At 53.6% G+C, this 18919-nt stretch overlaps 7 protein-coding genes across 7 annotated transcripts; 5 read left to right on the top strand and 2 right to left on the bottom strand.

Moving 5' to 3' along the window:
* Positions 1 to 3403: 3403 nt before the first annotated feature.
* Positions 3404 to 4071, bottom strand: CKM354_000459800 (uncharacterized protein; the record flags this gene model as incomplete). The annotated part of the gene is made up of 4 exons (XM_044799839.1): positions 3404 to 3438; positions 3491 to 3736; positions 3778 to 3844; positions 3901 to 4071. 4 exons carry the CDS (start codon positions 4069 to 4071, stop codon positions 3404 to 3406), a joined length of 519 nt encoding a protein of 172 aa, XP_044655774.1.
* Positions 4072 to 6076: 2005 nt separating this feature from the next.
* On the bottom strand, positions 6077 to 9218 carry CKM354_000459700 (uncharacterized protein; the record flags this gene model as incomplete). The annotated part of the gene is made up of 2 exons (XM_044799838.1): positions 6077 to 6183; positions 6242 to 9218. 2 exons carry the CDS (start codon positions 9216 to 9218, stop codon positions 6077 to 6079), a joined length of 3084 nt encoding a protein of 1027 aa, XP_044655773.1.
* Positions 9219 to 13295: 4077 nt separating this feature from the next.
* CKM354_000459600 (uncharacterized protein) lies at positions 13296 to 14093 on the top strand (the record flags this gene model as incomplete). The annotated part of the gene is made up of 1 exon (XM_044799837.1): positions 13296 to 14093. One exon carries the CDS (start codon positions 13296 to 13298, stop codon positions 14091 to 14093), a length of 798 nt encoding a protein of 265 aa, XP_044655772.1.
* Positions 14094 to 14871: 778 nt separating this feature from the next.
* Positions 14872 to 15228, top strand: CKM354_000459500 (uncharacterized protein; the record flags this gene model as incomplete). Its single annotated transcript, XM_044799836.1, has 2 exons — positions 14872 to 15066; positions 15118 to 15228. The coding sequence occupies 2 exons, from the start codon at positions 14872 to 14874 to the stop codon at positions 15226 to 15228; spliced, it is 306 nt and encodes a 101-aa protein (XP_044655771.1).
* Positions 15229 to 15265: 37 nt separating this feature from the next.
* Positions 15266 to 16369, top strand: CKM354_000459400 (uncharacterized protein; the record flags this gene model as incomplete). Its single annotated transcript, XM_044799835.1, has 1 exon — positions 15266 to 16369. The coding sequence occupies one exon, from the start codon at positions 15266 to 15268 to the stop codon at positions 16367 to 16369; it is 1104 nt and encodes a 367-aa protein (XP_044655770.1).
* Positions 16370 to 16625: 256 nt separating this feature from the next.
* CKM354_000459300 (uncharacterized protein) lies at positions 16626 to 17409 on the top strand (the record flags this gene model as incomplete). Its single annotated transcript, XM_044799834.1, has 2 exons — positions 16626 to 17182; positions 17241 to 17409. The coding sequence occupies 2 exons, from the start codon at positions 16626 to 16628 to the stop codon at positions 17407 to 17409; spliced, it is 726 nt and encodes a 241-aa protein (XP_044655769.1).
* A 555-nt stretch (positions 17410 to 17964) lies between these two features.
* CKM354_000459200 (uncharacterized protein) lies at positions 17965 to 18646 on the top strand (the record flags this gene model as incomplete). Its single annotated transcript, XM_044799833.1, has 3 exons — positions 17965 to 18385; positions 18443 to 18545; positions 18598 to 18646. The coding sequence occupies 3 exons, from the start codon at positions 17965 to 17967 to the stop codon at positions 18644 to 18646; spliced, it is 573 nt and encodes a 190-aa protein (XP_044655768.1).
* Positions 18647 to 18919: the final 273 nt, after the last annotated feature.

Below are 18919 nucleotides of genomic sequence, written 5' to 3'. Positions count from 1 at the left end.
GTAGAACAAAGCAGCCTTAACATTTCCCATGTCTGTTTCACCTTCTCCCGGGTAATTCGACTAGGTCCCGCGGTCCTCTGTCTCTGTGGTGGCGCCAGAGAGCTAGCACGGGATGGATCTCGCTAGCACAAGCAGGGAAACGCCGGGAAAAGTCGAGACTTATGGAACTGCGTATAGAAAGCTCTACAATCATGTCTCCCGCCTTCTTCCACCTCGTATACGCGACTTCCATTGGTACAAAGTGTAAAGCACAAGTGCAGACATAGAGTGGAGCTTTACGACGCTTGCCGGGGAAGGTTGGAAGACGCCGAGACATGTGGGATAGAGTGCAGCAAGACTAGACATTGTGTGTCCCACCTTGTCCCGTGCCGCGTCAACAAATTCCGTCGCCATCGCAGGCTAAGCTGGCCTGCAAGCAGAAAGAAGACGCCTAGTATACAATTCTCGAAGCCTAGCAACCTTAACTAGGACTCAGGTAGAAGGCGGTAGAGCATAGGCATCTTGGGCATAGATTCGGCGGCGGTATCTCTACCGACGCTTTCCGAGGAGCGAGACTAAGCAACTTTGCACCGTACTACGCACGACGAACAAGACGCAACACAGCGAGAACAGACAGACACTGTTCAGCTGGCGTACGATGAGACCTCCGTACGAAGATGACCAAATCTGACTTATTAGGCTTGCCAAGATGATGTAGAGCCTGCCGACATCGACGCACTGAAACACCGATCTCATGGCTACTTATGCTGTGCTTAGGCAACGGCGACGAACGAAATGACCGCGAGAGCGTAAGCTATGCGTCGTCTATGTTTGGGGGTTTAGCTTGTTGTCTTGCGCGAAGCCGTCGCTGTCGACGTTATCTGTCTTGTTACTAGCTGTTTCACGCCAAGCTCGGTCGCTGCCTATGATATAGATTTTACTTTGTATTACGCGACGTCGAAACCGTTCGAGACGCTCCTAATGCAGCAGAGCGGGTATATCGCGACATTGCAACCATCTGCTCGCAGGCGGAACGAAGGCGATGTCGCATGGCAGATGGTAGCGATTAGACTTAAGACGTCTGGGCAGGGCGCTCTATAGACGGAGAAGCATGTTAGGCCTGCAAATCGAATATCGTTCTAGCTAGCGAGGCGCAGTCTTCCTCTATGCAGGCTCGAATGCTGCTCTTGATTCCCTCTCTACTAGTAATTAGCGAGTGTAAAAGCTACTAGATCAGCAACTCCTTAGACTCGTGAGCAGCTTAATCGATGCGTTCGGCTTAGCCTAGCTGCAAAGTTAAGGAACATCTAGACATTGTCTAAGCTTCCTCTATACGTCCCAGCTTCCTCTAGTTGCCCGTGTGTCATTTTTAGTCTAGCTAGATTAGCCTGCCGCCCCAATTTACTAGAGTTCCTTGCACTGCGCGTCGCTACGCGTCCTGCTACTAGTTGCTTATATCCAGAGCGACGGCTGCTTGTTGTCGTCTCGTCCTACATACCGCTATGCATGCTAATGCTTGGCGCGGAAGCCATCTCCATTACATACTAACTTGACTCGCTGCATGCCAGCTAGCTAACTATAACCTGCGAGCAGTCCCCATGTCGACTAACGACACTGCAGGACTTTAGGCCGACTTTCGGTCAGGACAGACTAGGGGATCTGCTTCAGCTCAGAGAAGCAAACGACTGAAATTTTGGCTCCGTTAGCCTTGCACTGTCTTTGCTGTGAGAGAATGCGCGAAGATGCCGTTCTTAAACGGCCGCCGGCCCAACGTGTCTCTTACGAGCTCGGTCGGCTGCAGCAGCGAGCGTCTGAGACGCGTAAGGAACATTCGCACGCTCTTTAGCAGTGAGCCGAAATGTACGGAGAACCGAAGGCTAGAGGTTTGTGCTGCCAGTCGCACGACCTGCCGCACTTCAGTCGTCTGCGATCAAAGGTAGCCTTCTCACCATGCCAGCTGCTTCAATTTCGTCCCTAGCAGCGCCTGACCATTAGCAGTTCCCCTTCAAGTTTTTGCATATGTGCACGCCACTCACTGCAGAGACGTGCCGACCATTCTCTTTAATCGCTTAAGTTTATAAGCAGTAGCATCTAGTGGCGGCTTCTTGGGAGCCTGTGGTTCGATAGTCGAGCGCGGTGTCTGGACCTAGCAGTAACATTGACGTGCAATCGATACCGAGATGCACATACCGTCTAACGCCTTTCTGCCTTCCTATAACGCTCGCCCGCTTGACGCTCGCGGGAAGACACTTTGAAGCCTCTATTGTCTATCGTTGTGTTCAGAGATTGGCTCAAAGAGAACGCTTGGGTGGACTTTATACATGTGAAGTGCGTCGAGAAGTCCGCAAATCATTCCCAGCGAAACATAACAGCCCGCGCGGCACTGGGTGCTAGCCCTCAAAACCTTCTGGCACGGCAAGGTCCAGAGAGAGCCCTGAAACTTTTCTAGTCTCTCTCCCCAAGACTTCTCCTGCTGCTCAAGCTCAACAAGGCCGCATCGACGGAGAAAGATTCCACTGGCCCGTGGTCGGAGCATGTGTAGATCGAGATTTCGCTGACGACAACACTGCACGCGAGGCCCTCCTTCCTGTTCAGCTTTGCTCTGTTGGACGCCTGAAACTCTGGACATTGCCCGTGGAATTGGCGTGTGAAGCCTCCTAAGTATGATTTGTCTTTACCCCTTCTGACCTCGTTCAGACCCGATTGATCTCCTAGTATGCAAGCCACTATGAGTCAGAGCAGCATCGTGCTAGAAAGGCTGAACGCGTTGGCAAGACAGAACGATTCGAGCGATTACTATTGACTAATAACTAAGGGCAGAAATGCAAAACGTCCTAGCTTCTTAGAATCCTCTGCGAACGCTCTCCTCTCGTGCATCGCGTCCAGGCACACTCCGCTGCCCAGCAGGCTTTCAGCCCCCTCTGGAGGGAGCTTCGTAACATCCAGCTGAATGATAACAACCACTATGCTTGAGCTTGACAGCTGCTACTTGGGTGGACGTTGGTAGGTAGAACGACATCCATCCGAGCTGGTACAGAAGGGCGGGTCGCCGACGTTTCGCTTACAAAATTCGTCTGCGTTGCATTCCAAGTTGCTTTGGCATGATCTGAAATTGGAGGAGGAGCGGCCACTGTTGCAATATCCATTACCGTCAACACCGGGCGCGCAGTAGCAGTTTGTACAGCCACCACTTGCAGGCAGATTGTTGGCTTGTGCAGGATCGCATTGCACTCCACCAGTCGGTCGGGATACTGCTGATGAGGTCGAGGTAGTTGATGTCTGTATAAGAGATCAGGAATGTTTCATTGAATTGTGTGAGAGGCTTACTGTAGAAGATGTAGTCGAAGCTGTTGTTGATGAAGGTGTCGTCGTCGTAGTACTCGAAGAGCTTGTTGTTGTAGAAGAAGAGCTTGTTGTTGTAGAGCTAGAGCTTGTAGTGGTTGCTACTGATGATGTTGTCTGCAGAAGGGGTTAGGACGGTCTTACTAGATTGATCTTCTGAGAAGCTTACTGTAGTGGAGGACGTGGTGCTTGAAGAGCTCGTCGATGAAGACGATGTGGTGCTCGAGGAGCGTGTCGTCGTGGATTGCGTCGTGGAAGAAGAACTGGTGGACGACGAGGATGAGCTTGTGGTTGTTCGCGTAGCGCTCGAAGAGGTTGTAGTTGTTTGCGTAGCGCTCGAAGAGCTTGTAGTTGTTTGTCTGGTGCTCGAAGAGGTCGAGGAGGATCGGTAACAGGAAGAAGAAGACGTCGTTTTCTTGGGAGTAGTCGGTCGACACACAGCCCCGTCGACGTTACCGTTTGCTTTCTTCGCTTTGACCTCTTTCTTGAAATAGCAATATTTGCTGTCCTTGTGGTAATTCACCTGCAACCACCAATCAGACGCCGTGCATGTTGTGACCACTGTCATGCTTCATTTACCGCAGCACATTTCTTGTCAGATTTGCATTGCTTCCCGCAGTCATCGAACGAGTAGACCTTGGCTGACCTGTAGTCTCCTCCAGGACGGTCAATGCCCTTCTCGATCTTGCACGACGTGTTGCATGCTACCAAGCTTGCCGCAAAAAGCGTCAGACTTGTAAAGAGTTTCATTGAATGGGTGAAGATGGAGTGTCCCTTGTTGTGGGTTGTCAGAGGCGGAAGGAGGAGCAGATTCCTGTCATGCTCCACAATCACCGACACTTCTCCTGGTACATATAGCTGTCAGCCACTAGCGTTCAGCACTCCAAAGGCTAACGCGCGTCAGTCACTGTTTGCACGGCTGGCAGAAGCTCAAAGTTCAGCCACTAACGCACATTGAAATTCATCACTACGAAGAGGTAACTTGCAGGCTGCTAGCGATGAACGAAACGGTAATCGCTACTGTTACGATATGCAGCTGTATCGACTCGAGGCTGAACGATTGCGAAGCGTCTGTTGCATGTTGATGAGAAGCGCAAGCAATATGGAAAGAGCTTCGAGTGATCAAATAGCCTTTTGTGCTGACCTGATCTGGCCGCAATGTGGCGTCCTGCAGCTACCATTTCGGGAAGGCAGATGGAAGTTCTGTACGTCTCATCACAGGCGCGGCCAGACCAACCTATAGCAGCAGCGAGTAACCGAGGATAGCGGCACTGGCGTGTGACCAAGCTTGACTCGTTTGCCCACCTCCTCGTCTCTCGCAGAACGCAGTCGAAGAGGTTGCATAGCCTTCGCCTCTATCTCCTGCGCTCGACACGATGCCTCTGGTGGGAAGGTTTGTGAGTTCACGTCGATGCCGAGACCAGATCAATCGGCAATATGGCGACTTACGGGGACACAAGCTTCTCTACCATATATACGGTATGCTTTGGAGCCATCATATCACGCTGCTCACGGTCGCTAGACTGGACCAGAAGCTGTTCGTCGCTGAGGCATTTCGAATCCTCGCTGCAGAGTGCTTGCAACTAAGTCCCGATCCATGCTGCAAACACCATAATAGGATTGATGTGGCAAACCATTGTCCAAGGTATACAACAGCAAAACCTCTTAGCGGGTCGCCAACGGGTTAAGGTCCAACAGTATTGGGTTGTGATCGATGCAGCTCTGTTGACTGCTTTTGAAATCTGCATTGTGCCCGCCTTCGAGCATGTATAACAGAGGGTCGCATACAGTGTGCAGTGTCACTAGTGCCAATCGCAGGTAGTCTTCGAACACGGGCAACTCAAGCTCATGGCTATGCGGCAAGCGTGTTAGCTCTTGTTGCGCATCCTTTGAAGTCATGTACACCAACCTCAACCAGACTGACCTAAGAACACGAAACGAGGCCTCACAGAAGTTGACACATCCAAGACAATCGCGAGACAATGAATTGAATCGAGTTGATTGTTGAATTGAAGATCGAATTGACTTTCGGATTGAAGTTCGGATTGAAGATCGAATTGAAGATCGCATTGAAGTTCGAATTGGAGTTCGAATTGAGAATCGAATTGAATGTCGAATTAGAGATCGAACAGAATGTCGAATTGGAGATCGAATTGAATTGCGAATTGAAGGTCGAATTGAAGATCGAATCGAATTTTAATTCGAAAGTCGATCCGACTTTCAGGCTGAACGTCAAATCGAAGATCGAGTGATTGGCTGCACGTGGGCGGCGTTCAGAGTCTTCCCTACGCTCTTCTCCAGCGCGCGGGAGTTATGAGCGTGTATTCGTATGGAAAGGTCTCCACATTACAACATGCATTGAATGGTCGGAACAAAACTTCTGTTCTTCAGCAGACTGATGACTGAGATGTGTTTTGAGCATCAAAGCAGCCTTGCTCCGCGCTGCTACAAAGCCGTATCGTAGCTGAAACTGAGCGTTGCAAGTGCATGGGCGGAGAAGGGTACGAAAACGAAGCTGCTGATTATCGTGACGTGAAATCTGGCACGCTGACCAATCAGGACAAGTAAGATACGCAGATTGTAGCCGTCATACGAGCCCTTTGGTGTCCTGTCGCTTGGGACACTGTGCAAATCGTGTCAAGCCTTTCGGTATTCGAGTGAGTATTCATTACCCGCAGGCCATCCAAGTGGTACATCTTCGCTATGCGTCCGCCCCTTCAACTAGTGCGCAGAGATCTAAAGCGGACGTTCATTCTCAACCCAATCCCAACCCTTTCCCCAGTCGACTCCCAAACCCACCCTTCTTTTCTGCCTTCTTCGGCTGCTCATCCTTGGACTTCAGCTTGATGTTCTGTGCTCCACCTGAAAGCTGTTAGTATACTGTTCTGTGATCCAGTGCTAATCCTCCACAACGACTCACCACGCCCATATACTCGCACCTCGCTCTTGGCATCAATTTTTGCCTTTTTGCCGTCGCTAGCAGTACTGGTCCCACTAAGAACACTCTGCTCGTCGGCCGCAAGAGGAGCAGTCCTATTGTACACAAGGGAGGCTTCACTCTGATCACTCTTTTGAGTTCTCGCCACCGAAGGCTTCCACGTCAAACCGGCACTCTTATCCACCGTGGCCTCACTCCGAGGCGGCGTGACGGTCGCCACAGGTATGCTGGGCATGTGGTGTCTTGGGGTCGGATCGCTTCTGCTGATGCTCGTCAAATTTGTCTCGGACGGCGCTTCATACTCGCTCGCAATGTCGTAGATGCTGGCGATGACCCCGGGCCGAACGCCGCCAGACATACTCCTCGACTGCCTCACGTTGCTGGCGCTCTTCTGTCCATCATACTCATCCTCAGGAACGCCCTGCAAGCGTGCGAGTTGCGTCTTGACCGAATGGTACTCCAGTTCCATGTCAGTGAATCGCTCAAGTAATCGAGCATGCGTCTTCTTTAGCTGAGCCAGCTTCTCTCTTGCATCGTCAAGTTCTTGCAGCGTTGTTGCATGAGCCGCAGACACATCTGTGTATCCTCCAACAGACGTCGCAGGCCGATCGAAGCTGTCTCTGGACCCGAGCGATGCTTCCAGCTCCGCAATGCGATCACTGTACATGCGCTTGGTGCGCTCCATCTCCTGTTCATGTCGTCGAACCCGCATCTGCAGAGTCTCCTTTTCGCTCACCAGCATCTCTTGCTCGCGTTTCGAGTGCTCAAAGTCCCACTCTTTGTACTCCAACTGGCGAAGTTTTCGACGAGCCTCCTCAAGCTGATCTTCCAATTTTCGCACCTGCTCAAGATCTCGTTTGGCCATCTCAAGATCTTGCGATGTTCGAAGCTCGCGCGCCTCGGATGCACTCAACAAATCACGATACGTCTTCATCTCCGCACGAAGTTTGCGCAGTTCCTCGGCATCCGCTGCCCATGTTTCTTGTTCCTTCTTCAGCTTATTGAAACGCTCCGTCATGTTCGCTTCCAGGTTGTTTGCCTGCTTGCGAGTGAGAGTAGAGTCTCGAATTGTGGCTTCGCGTGCGCTGCGTACTTGCTCAAGCTGCTGCTTCAGCGCACGATTGGCATTGAGCAAATTGAGGTGCTCTGCCTCTACAGTCGCATCCTTGACGTTCTTGCGCATGAGCTGTCCAATGTGCTGGGAGTATTGCGCCTTATGCCAACGCTCAAAGTTCAACTCGTTGCGGACCAGAGTCAATTCCCGCTGCAGGTAGGCTAGATTCGTCGAGGACAAGTCTTGCTTATCTGAACTCGATTGAACACCACTTGACGGAACAGGAAAGTCTTCCAGTGAAGGATTGCCTGCACCTTTACTTCTCGGCCGCGACAGCTCTGTGCTATCTGCAGGGCCGAGTACTGGGCTCTCGGGATCGACAGCAGTAGACTGAGTATCTCGCCAGCTGGTTCCTGAGCGCAGACTCGTATGACTGATTGCGGGGGAGATGGCGCCGTGACTCTGCGCCGGCATGGGTGGTACAGGGGGCAACGGCAAGGGAGGCAATTTGCTGGTAGGCGGCGGCCCAGGGCTCGCGTAGACGGACTTCTGACTATCCATAGCCAAGGCGTGGCAATCTGCTACCACGTCTGCCGGGTCCGTCTTGGGCCACTTTGGATCATCAAGCTCCTCCTCAATGGTCAGGTTGTAAAAGTTGGGATGAAGTAGATGAACATGGCGGAACTGTTCGCTTCTGCTGCGGATGACCGCTTGGTCCAGATCAAAGTCATCGGCACCTGGAAAGTTGGCAGTTCGTAGATATTTGCGCGGCTTGCGAATGTAGCTCATGAAATTGAGCGGATATAATCCGTAGAGATAAGTAAAGTACATCTTGAGCTCCGGCGTGGCCGCTTCTGTCGAGTCTTCGCGGGGTCGACATTTTTCCCAGGACACATCGATTCCAACATCGTCATGATCGTACGGACTGGACGAGATGCGATCATCCGTGACCAGGCTCTTCTGAGCATCGTCACTTAGTGCTGAGAACCGCTCCCAGCACAGGAGACGACTGTATACCAGGAATAGTCGTGGCAGTCGATCCTTGAGCGAAGCCGGGATATGAGGAAAGAGCATGATCAGGGACGTCAGTGCGACCGAGAGGACTGTCGTGCAAGTGTCGTTCATCAGACACTTCAACAGACTGTCAACGAGCGGAGTCCGCGTGACTTGGTAGAGGTGCGGCGCCTGATGACGAAGGAAAGAGCTGAGCAAGGTCAAGCCCTGCAGTCGTGTATCTGCCTTTACAATCATATCATCCAGGCCGTAGAAAAGCCGCCTCGGGTGCTTCTTGCCAAAGTTGACCAGAACAGTCTCGACTTGATGAGAAATTTGAGCGAGCTCGGGTGCAATGTAACCATCCTCTTCCGTAAGCCCCCGTGTCCGCGAGACGTACATGTTAAGCAAGTCAGAGCAGACCCGGCTCAGTGTGCGTTCTCGTTGGGTGGAGTCGGGCTCGTCGTCATCATATGTCAGGATGCTCGCAATGAACTCTTGCGCGTCTTCCAAAGCGGCCTTCTTGTGACCTGTGGCATTGACCACGGGCCTCGCTGCCAGTTGATACCATTCCAAGATGTCATCCTCGTTCACTAGAGCAGGCCGCAGCTCTCGCAACACGCCTACAAAAGCGCCCAACCGCGATGTGCTCCCCGCAATGTGCCTATCCCAGAAGGACTTCAAGTCCTGATTCGCTCGGCTCGCTTCGTCACGATCGATCTCGCCCTCGTGTTCATCGATGAACGATTGCAGCATGCGGCGGCTCTCGTTGGGTAGGCTCGAAGGGACCTTGGAGCCGGTGAAATGGGTCTGTAGGGCTTTGGTGACATCGCGAAGAGACCTGATGGGTTGGATGTGGTCAGTATAGGGACTCGGTGTCCTCGACGCTGCCCTGGGTGGTCGCAGAGCCATTGCAAAGGCAGTGGTCAGAGCAGACCAGCCATGCCCGCGCGGGTGGCTGCTCACCTTGTATGCGGTGCGCTCATGACGGCGAGGGAGCCGGATGCATGCACGCGCGCAGAGAGTGGTCCAGGGAGCGGGTGCTGGGTCTGGATGTGGTACTAGTTCCTGCACTCGTCTATCAGCCTGCAGAGGGGCGGAGGAGCGGTGTTGAGGAGGAGCAAATCTGCGGTGCTGCCTCCACTGTTCACGACAGGCGGGACTGGACGCAGGCGGATGTGGCTTATGATAGCAAGCTCGAGCACTTGTTCTTCTCCTCTTGCCTCTCCATGTGGTTTTCTACGAGAGCGCCTGATGCGGCAACGTGCATGCAGGCCGCGCGACAGGGTGGTGGTGCACTGCTTCGGGATCGTCGTGCAGCAGCCGCTGCCACGGGGCCGTCGACCGCAGAGGATAAGCAGCAGCAGCACGCCTGTCGTGATGGGATTACGGCCAGCGCGCGGCTGCGAATGGCTGCAGATAACAACGAGTTGGCGAGTGTGGTCCGAAGGATCATCAGCGGCGGATGTTGCGCGCCTCCCCCACTGCACGGAGGGCGGAAGTCTTCACCGCGCCGCACAACTTCGCGTGTTGCACAACGAACGCCGCTTCTTCCCATCTCGCGCGCCGCTCAACGTCGACGATGACCATCTGCTTCTTCGACACTCATTTCTCTTGAGCCGCTTCGCCATCCCTATGCCAGCATCGCCGACCCACGGTAGCCAAAGCACGAATTTCAGCATCTCGCTGCTCCATCTGCAGGCTTATCTGCTTGAAACTCTACCGACGCCCAGGACGCTTCTGCTTCGCTTGGTCCCAGGAACAGAATGCTGGGCCGAACATATCCTGCAGACTAGCGACACGCTCTCGCAACTCCCGGCTGCTTCCAGCATCATGCCCTGTCATGAGCCTTGCTGAGCGACGCCACGATTTCTCGAACGCCGTTAGCATCCAGTCATCACCCTCCTTGCTGCCTCCTTTCAGAAATGTCATGGTAGCGATGTCTGGCATTGTTCGCCCGATCAATCAACAAATGCCGAGGAAGCACTTACGCGACCGCAGAGTTGGGATCCTGGGATCCTGTACACGAGGCGAGAGCACATGCGTCGTCCCGGCCCACAAGTCGTCTTTGCCCTGTCCTTCATCACGCCTTCGTATACGCATCTCTGCTTGCGCTTATGTTGCCTCATCACGCTATCCAAGGTAAAGTCTTCCTGATGTGAGGCGACTTCCGTGGCCGGTATCGCGAACTGCCGGCGAACCCAGCACCACCAGCTCGTGCATTGCACGCCAAGATCTTGCCCTTTCAGGTCGCGTCGCGTTGGTGGCTGCTATGTAGGTGATATGATTCGGGTCTCCAGCGCACAACATAAGCTTGTTGTCAATTAGCCGGACGATGCCCACGCATCGCTGCTCGCGCGTGAACCGGACTCGCGCTCAGCAGTCGGCCGAATACTCCTGACCCGTCAACACAGAACCAGAACGAAGGAGATTGTACATTATCGTTCGTAAATACATGGACCAGGTCATCTGTCATACCCTGTCAATACCAATGAACTCCTTTCCCAAGCAAACCGCACCCCACGTTCTACGAAGCGAATCGGAATGTCGTGGCACATGCACGTTATGCATACAAATACACTTCGTACCCCGAGGCTATGCGCCTTGCATTGGGATTTAGGTGCCGTTGATCATCACAGGATGCGCGGCATCTGTCCCGTATGCGACTCGTCACAAAATCACCCGCGAATGCAGTGACAGTTTCGGAAGCCGTGCCAGCCAACGTTGTTGGGACGCATGACGCTTCAATGTCGATTCGATGCTTATCACAACAACACGTTCTGAGGTTACGGAAGTGCGGAACCACTAAGACATCTCGTCATTGGCCGGTGATCCAGGAATAACAGCTATAGGAAGGACAACGTGCAGAACAATCTTATCGAGCCACGACAAATCCTCAACATAAACCCAATGGGCGCTTCGCGCATTATCAGCATATTTCGGCCGTTCCAAGCACTACACATACTGGTATAACAAATCTTTGACGACGTCTCTAGACCTCCCAGATGCTTTCCAAACTTTGACCAGGAGAACAAACTCAAGTTCACGTATCCGCAATATCTTCTCCTCAAGTGCGACAAGACAGCTCACGCACAAGTCATGAGTGTCATAGCTGTCCAGAACGGGGTACACGGCAGCTGGGTCGAGTTCGTAGCCGCCGTTAGCATCCTGAAGTTGTCTGGCGAGAGTGTGACCGCAAGCACACATCGCATGCAATGGTTTTGGCCACCAGTTTGTGGTGTAGCTAGAGGCCTCTCTGATCATCGACACTGATGCATCATCACTTGAATCGAGCGGCGCTGCGACCATGTGTTGTTGAGCCCGCCTTGCACGAGAATGCTGTTGCCTCATGGGAAGCATATATACGGTTCGCACGGCGTCAGGATTGAGCGATTGATGCGAGAAGCCCTTGTCATACTCTGCGCAGGTAGGCTCCTCGGACTCGCATGGAACAGAGAGACATTTTGTCCCATGGCAGTGGCAAGGAAATGCCAAGTTGTCGGCCGTGATTTCATCTTCGACAGAGTCTGTCGATGAAACGAATTCCCGTGCTATCGCTGCGCAATCTTTCTCCTTCTCGAGATTTAGCACGGGCATTTCGTGTCCCGGTCTTGGCTTGTGAGGTCTGAAGGCTGCCGATGCGTTTCGTAGTGAGGCTTCATATCCGGTGTGATGCTGGAGTTCAGGTCGTTGTGTAGCACCGGGAACCGGCACATTATCGCTGCTCTTGTTGATCACCCTGCTCTCCTTGATTTGCCCCAAGGTGTCGCGATTGCACCCCTTCGTTCTTGACCTTTCAGAGGGACGTCGACTCCTCAAGCCACACGGCATATTGTCGAAGATGGTCAGCTGTGGTTTTCACTATCAAAGGCCTGCCAATTGCCGTTGCAAACGTACAATGCTCGGCGGCAATGTGCAGTATTGTGGTAGCTCAGTGTCCCTTCTCATCAACACACCTCGTTCAGCAGCGCATCAGCGAGCACGAGGAGTTGTGACGCCCGGGCCTTCGTAAACGTGGACGACTTGTGGCGGCAATGTCGCGCGAGAGTGTCGCCGGAAGATCCGAACCTTCTCGCTTTCCCGTCTCTGTGAATTCAATAGGAAAGGCGGGGAGAGGGTTTGAAAGAGCTTTTGCGAGCTCCACGTCTCAGTTCAGTGCCACGGTATAGCTCCTGTGCAACGCAGTGTGCGCGACTGCAGCTCGCCAACGACAGGATGGCAAAACACGAGTCTTGCTCGTTTAGATGCATGCACGCTATCTGTGCGGTCACATGCGGTTCTGGATCGCTGGAGCATCGATCCACTGATCAAACAACCTGTGACGCTCTGGTCTCACCACCAACTTGCCGTCGAGCTCTGCAACTTCCACGGCCAATGGACTGCACATGCGGTAGCACTGTGCCCATGGCATGAGAATCACAGCAAACTGCGAACACGCAAACCGCTGGGGGTAGACTGTCCTCTGACAGAGGATACTTGCATATCGGTGGTACTTGTGCTCAGGTGTGCTTGCAGTGCTGATCAGCGATCTGTGCGCTGCACGTTGCTACCGTGAACCAGGAAGGTGCTATGGACGTGCGGAGGCAGTATGGAATTATGCGCGCCTGCTGCAGTACTTAGTTGGCCGCATGCCGCGCGGTGACTTCTTCCGACTTCTACAAGTATATCGAAGGAAGAAAGACGCGAGACGATGCGCTACCTCACTCACTTGGTGCTCTCCACATCGGCCAATGAGGACTCAACGAGCGGGTCTGGCGCGACAACACGTGATCAGCGGGACAACTTCGGCCTCGATCACGCTACGTGCTGGTGCGCGACACTGACTTCACCATCCATTCCCGCTGCTCACAAGCTGTGCTCGTCGCGCCATTCCTCCATCAGCAGTGTATCTTCCGCTCCCGGCTACTTCGGCTCCTCACGATCATCCGCCGACATTGAGCTGAGTGACCTGCCCTCGCGTACTGTCGCACAGCAGCAGCCACCGCCATCATGGCAGACGATAGCGGAGATGCCAAACCTGATCCCTCCGCCTCCGACAGCACACTTGCCGGCGATAACACCGCGCTCTCCGCCGACAGCTCTAACACCCTGTCCGCTCAGTCTGGCCCCACTGCCACATCACACACACAGTCCGCTGGAGACGATACCGCCGCACTTGATGCAACTCAAGAGCGCGACCTCGACGCCGAAATCACATCGCAAGACGCAGCCATGAACAACACCACCATGGAAGATGCGGCGCCCCCACAGCCCAGCGCTCCCGAGCAAGCAAACGGTCTCAAAGCGCCCGAAGAGCCGCGCATCCCGATCAAGAAGGATACCAGTTTACGGGAGTTCATGGGCAAGATGGACGACTATGCTCCACTGATTCCCGATGCCGTCACCGACTACTACCTCACACTGGCTGGTCTTCCTCCCCCACCTGAGACCGACAGACGACTAGCTCGCCTGCTGGCCCTTGCGACCCAGAAATTCATCGCCGATATCGCAGCCGATGCGTACCAATACTCACGCATCAGGAGCACGAACACGACGTCAAACAATCCGCTCACGGGTCTTGGAGGTGCTGCTGGATTCGGGTTGCCGGGTGGTGCAGGCGATGAAGCAGCCGGCAAAGGCAAGAAAGATGCCACCGGCAAGGCAGCTCCACTCGGTGGACCCAGGGCTGGCTATGGAGGTGGAGGTGCCAGTGGTGGTCAGGGTCGAACTGTTCTGACCATGGAGGACCTGGGAATGGCAGTCGGAGAGTACGGAGTCAACGTCAAACGGGGAGAATTTTACAGATGAAGAGCATTGGGATCACAGAACGAAAGATATAACGATAAAGCTGTACAAGTACGAGCCGCACGAATTTGGATGACGGAGCAGAGTTTGTTAATGGGTAACGGCACGGCAAAGCCCTGAGCGTGTGCATGGGACCCTCTGGTCACGTGCACATTCTTAGTTGGACAGACAGAGGGCGTCAGAGGGCGTCAGAATGCTTGATGCACAACTTGGGCCATGGCGTGAACCCGCGGCGAGAGGACATGGCAAAGCGATCTTCTGTGCCTTGTTAGGCTGCCTGGATGCGGATGAGGCATGCAAGCTGTACAACGGAGATGCTAAATATGACCTCCGCAGCACGAGTCTCGGCTCTCTCCGACACCTTTATGGTCATCTTGGCCATCATATACTTCTCCATAGCGAGCAGTGTGCAGAAGCCTTCACAGGCCAATGAGCATCACCACGTGCAGGAACTACCTTTCGCAACCTTCCTTATTCGGACTCCATCCCGTCCCTGCCAAGCGTTTTCAGGAATATCAAGAGTCTTAGCGCTTCGCAGTCGTCCTCTGGACTTTATCTGCTCCTATCCGTGGCTCTTGGTTCAGCTCCTTCAGCTTTCTGGGCATGCCCAACCTCTTCAACGGAGCGGGTACTCATTTCTCTCACGGGCGATGACAGATTCTGGTCTCCTGCGTGGGGACGAGATGAAGTCGAAAAGTCATAAAAGGATGGACGGTAGGTTCTCACCGAGCACCTTGTCCTCTACATTGCACCACTTTCTTTTCCTCCATTTCTGTTCACCATGAAATTTAACGCAGCATTCCTGGTGGCTTCTGCCACGACAGCCACTGCCGCTGTTCGTCCCAAGAACTTTATCATGATTGTGCCAGATGGCATGGCCCCAGCTTCTGAGACGTTGGTGAGAACTTATAAGGCGATGCTGAACGGTGCCACACCTCAGTCGCCGAATATCCCTGCCATCGTCACCGACCAGCTGGTAAGCACAAATGCACGCTTAATGGATCACTGCGAGATCTAACAAATTCAGCCCGTTGGCAACACTCGAACCCACTCCGCAAACAACCTCGTCACCGACTCTGCTGCTGCGGGTACGGCTCTTGCTGCCGGCTTCAAGACGAATAATGGAGCCATTGGCTGATGGCCAGCCCGTTGGTACAATCATGGAAGCGGCCAAGATGGAAGGCTTCCTCACAGCACTCGTCGTGACGAGCAGTATCAATCACGCTACGCCAGCCGCGTACTCTTCGCACGTCGTGAACCGCAATGCTTTCCCGCAAATCGCGGAGCAACAGCTTGGGTATTCACATCCCCTCAACATGAGCGTGGATATCCTGCTGGGCGGCGGTCGCTGCTATTTTCAGCCAAGTACCGACGAGGATTCCTGCAGAGAAGACGACATCGACCTCTTCAAGTTCGCAGAAGAGAAAGGCTACACAGTTGCACAAGACCGCGCCGGCTTCAACGACTTCGAGAGCGGCATCGGATCCACCAAACTTCCATACATCGGGCTGTTCAAAGACTACGATCTCAGCTATGAGATCGATCGCAAACAGCAATCTGAAGCCGAACGCGAGCCTTCACTTGCGGAGATGGCACAAACCGCGCTCAACTCCCTCGATCGCGAACTCAACTGCCGCGGAAGGCAGTGCTCCGGGCGCGGCAAACGAGGCAAAGGCTACTTCATGATGATTGAAGCCTCTCGCATTGACCATTCTTCCCACGCCCACGACGCTGCAGCCCACCTTCACGACGTCATGGCCTACCACGAAGTCATCGACCTGGTCAAGGAGTGGATCGATCGCCATCCAGATACAGCCATGCTGAGCGTCGCAGATCACGAAACTGGAGGTTTGACGCTCCCGGGAGGATACGATCCGAGAGCTTTGACGACCGCCCAGCATTCGTACGAGTATCTTCTCAAACAATGGGAGGGAAGCGATAAGTCGAGAGGTTTCTTGACGGGAACGATTCTACCCGCTGCTGGAATTTCTGGAGCTTCCGCGTCGGATATCGATTCGATTCTGCGAGACTTCGCTCAATTGCCTGAAGTGCTGAGCCGGAGAGCCGGAATCAGGTGGTCGACTGGAGGGCATTCTGGCGTTGATACGACGCTGTACGGGTATGCAGCTGGAAGGATGGGAAGAGAGCTGAAGGAAGAGATGGCAGGTGGGTATGACAATACTGCGATTCCGAGATTCTTGGAGAAGGCTTTGGGCCTAGACATGGATAAGGTTACCAGAGATCTGAGAGCAAAGGGGACGGGGTGGATTCCGCAGTAGAGCGATTGCCTCCGAGTAGTGGCAGCATACATCGAAGCAGATACACGCGCAAGATTAGAAAGTGCGGAGCGTTCCTTCTGCAAGCTGGTCGCGGCAGTCAGTCGCGTCAGTCAGTCGCGTCACGCGTCCTTCCCAGAGTCAAAGCCACGGCTTGCACCCGATCACTGACGCGACACGGACACGACACCATTCGGACACACAAACTCAGCAGCAGCAGCAACACTCCATCGCTGCTAGCTGCGCGCGAGGGTTGACGATGTCGAAACTGCCGGTGGACACTAATGACAGCGATAAGTCAGCCGAGCTGGAAAATCACATACAAGCCCTGCCGCAGGAACTGCAAGACACGATTCTCGATTTCACCCTTATCGCTGCTATTGAAGGTGTCCAGGCGGTCGTCGACGACCCGCCGCCATGGCAGATCAGCGTCAACTCCAGGACGCGCAAAATTGTTGCGCCAAAGTTCTACGGGACTGCCTCCTTTGTAGTTCCAGAGCGAGTGGTTATTGCAAGGGAATCGCCGCACTTGCACCTCCTCACTGAATGGCTCAAGAAGGTTCCGGCACACTACCATCCCACAATCCGAGAGATCCGTATTCGGAGCCTAGAACCCGCGCGACCAGAGTCAATCGAGGAAGAGGTGCAGTTGTACAGCGATCAAATGAGATTGATTACAGCAACTGAATTTGTCATCGGAAGGCGTGGTAACCATTTAAGTGCGGAAGTTATGAAGTTGCCATGCCACAGCAACGGCAATGACCCAGCCGCCTTGACCTGGCTGACCTACGATGAGTTCGGAAGAATGATTGATGCGTAAGTCATGGCTGTATTGTAGGCCCCACTTGCAACAACGAGCCGGCTGCTGACGCAGGACCAGACTCATCGAAAGTGACCTGGCCAGCCAAGAGATGGAGGAACGCTATGGCGAAGAGACAGAGAGCGATGAGGATGAAAGCGAGGAGGATGAAAGCGAGGAGGACGAAAGCGAGGAGGACGAAAGCGAGGAGGACGATGATTGCGACCACGAGGCGACAGGCTGAGGAGATGGTGAAAATTCCGATCGTGATTAGAGATCGAGGTCCGTGACCATGGGCACATGGGCGTCAGACCAGACTCCGACCGTGCATCTCAGCACGGCAGCATGACAACTCTGACATCGAGTTGGACCCAGTGATTTCTCAGCCACGGGAGTGACGATAGCAGCAGCATGCTACAAGTGCAAAACGTAACGGGAATAATTTGTCTGCAGGTTCGAAACGATGTGAGGTTCTATACTAGTTGCACAATAACATCCTAGAATCCGATGCCTCATGACCTTCTCTCAATCCCTGAAGGATGGTCAAAACTATTCAAGACTGGTATACAAGGGTTGCGGCCGCAAAAGTAAATGGAAGAGCAGGGGCGGGGCGGGCTCCTGCATCGCACCCGTTTGCTGCGCCTGTTTGCCTCTGCCCCCAAGTTTCGCAGCTCGTCTGCTCAGTTTCCAATTCGGCCTCTACGCCATCTCGTACTGTCATGCGTCTCGCAATCACCAACACAGGTCTCTGAGACGCGTAATGCATTCCGATACCACAGGTGCGAACGAATCTCGCGCGATGCTTGCGAGCAACACGGCCGACTCCTCCACTCGTGGTGTCGATGGCAACATACTGCCAAGCATCGAGGACCGCATTCAAGCCCTATCACAAGAGCTACAAGACCTCATCCTGGACTTCACGCTCTCGAGCGGAGTCAAGTGCCACAATGTCTGGATCGTTGGAAATTACAAGCCACCATGGCAGTTACAGGTCAACAAGCGAACTCGAAGATTTCTCCTCAATCACTACTCCTCCGAGAGCTTATTCACAGTCGTACACAATTCAGGGTTCTGGAGAAGCTGGCTTCGCAGCCTTCCAGCAACCACATTGTCGATGATCCAGCACATTGGTGTGCACGAAGACCGTCCACGTTGGTTGGAGGGCCTGAGACAAGGTGATGATCCTTCAAAGCAGCCCGGGATGGTCAGATGGGTCGCCAGTGACCATATCCGCGACCTCAATTCGATTGAGAAACTACTCAAGACCTGAGGGATAGAATTCAGAGAGAATGTGTTCAAGCTGACTTTCCCGTTTGTGGAACTTGTGGATGGAGATATCACTTGGATGTCAAAGGCGGAGATGCAAAGTTTCATGGAGCTGTAAGAACGATTCCACGATCATTTACGGCACACAGCCACTAATTGAGAACAGCTATGAGCGCAAACTCGCTCTGGAAGCCTTGAGCACAGAGCACGAGTGAGGTACACAAGCCAGCAGAAACCGCCAGAAAATCGCTTTCATGTGTCGTGAGGGCTACTATGCCAAGGGGTGGAATGATACGAGAGCAGAGCTCCTCGTCAATTCGTCAAGCTTTCTTCTCGAACTTGCAGATCATCTTGGGGCATGAGTGTCAAAGCAGCACAACTCGGGGATTTCGCCATACTTGATCGATGATCCAAACAGAGGAGGAAGGGCAAGAGCAAGAAGTGATACAGAAAGGAAGGTCAACGGTTTGGTGTTCTGTTCCTGCGGA

This window comes from Cercospora kikuchii (genome assembly GCF_019650295.1).
Source record: "Cercospora kikuchii DNA, contig_00003, whole genome shotgun sequence".
In the NCBI taxonomy this organism is placed as follows: domain Eukaryota; kingdom Fungi; phylum Ascomycota; class Dothideomycetes; order Mycosphaerellales; family Mycosphaerellaceae; genus Cercospora; species Cercospora kikuchii.
The sequence above is the reverse complement of the archived record's forward strand: the minus strand, read 5'-3'. Positions and strand labels throughout refer to the sequence as shown.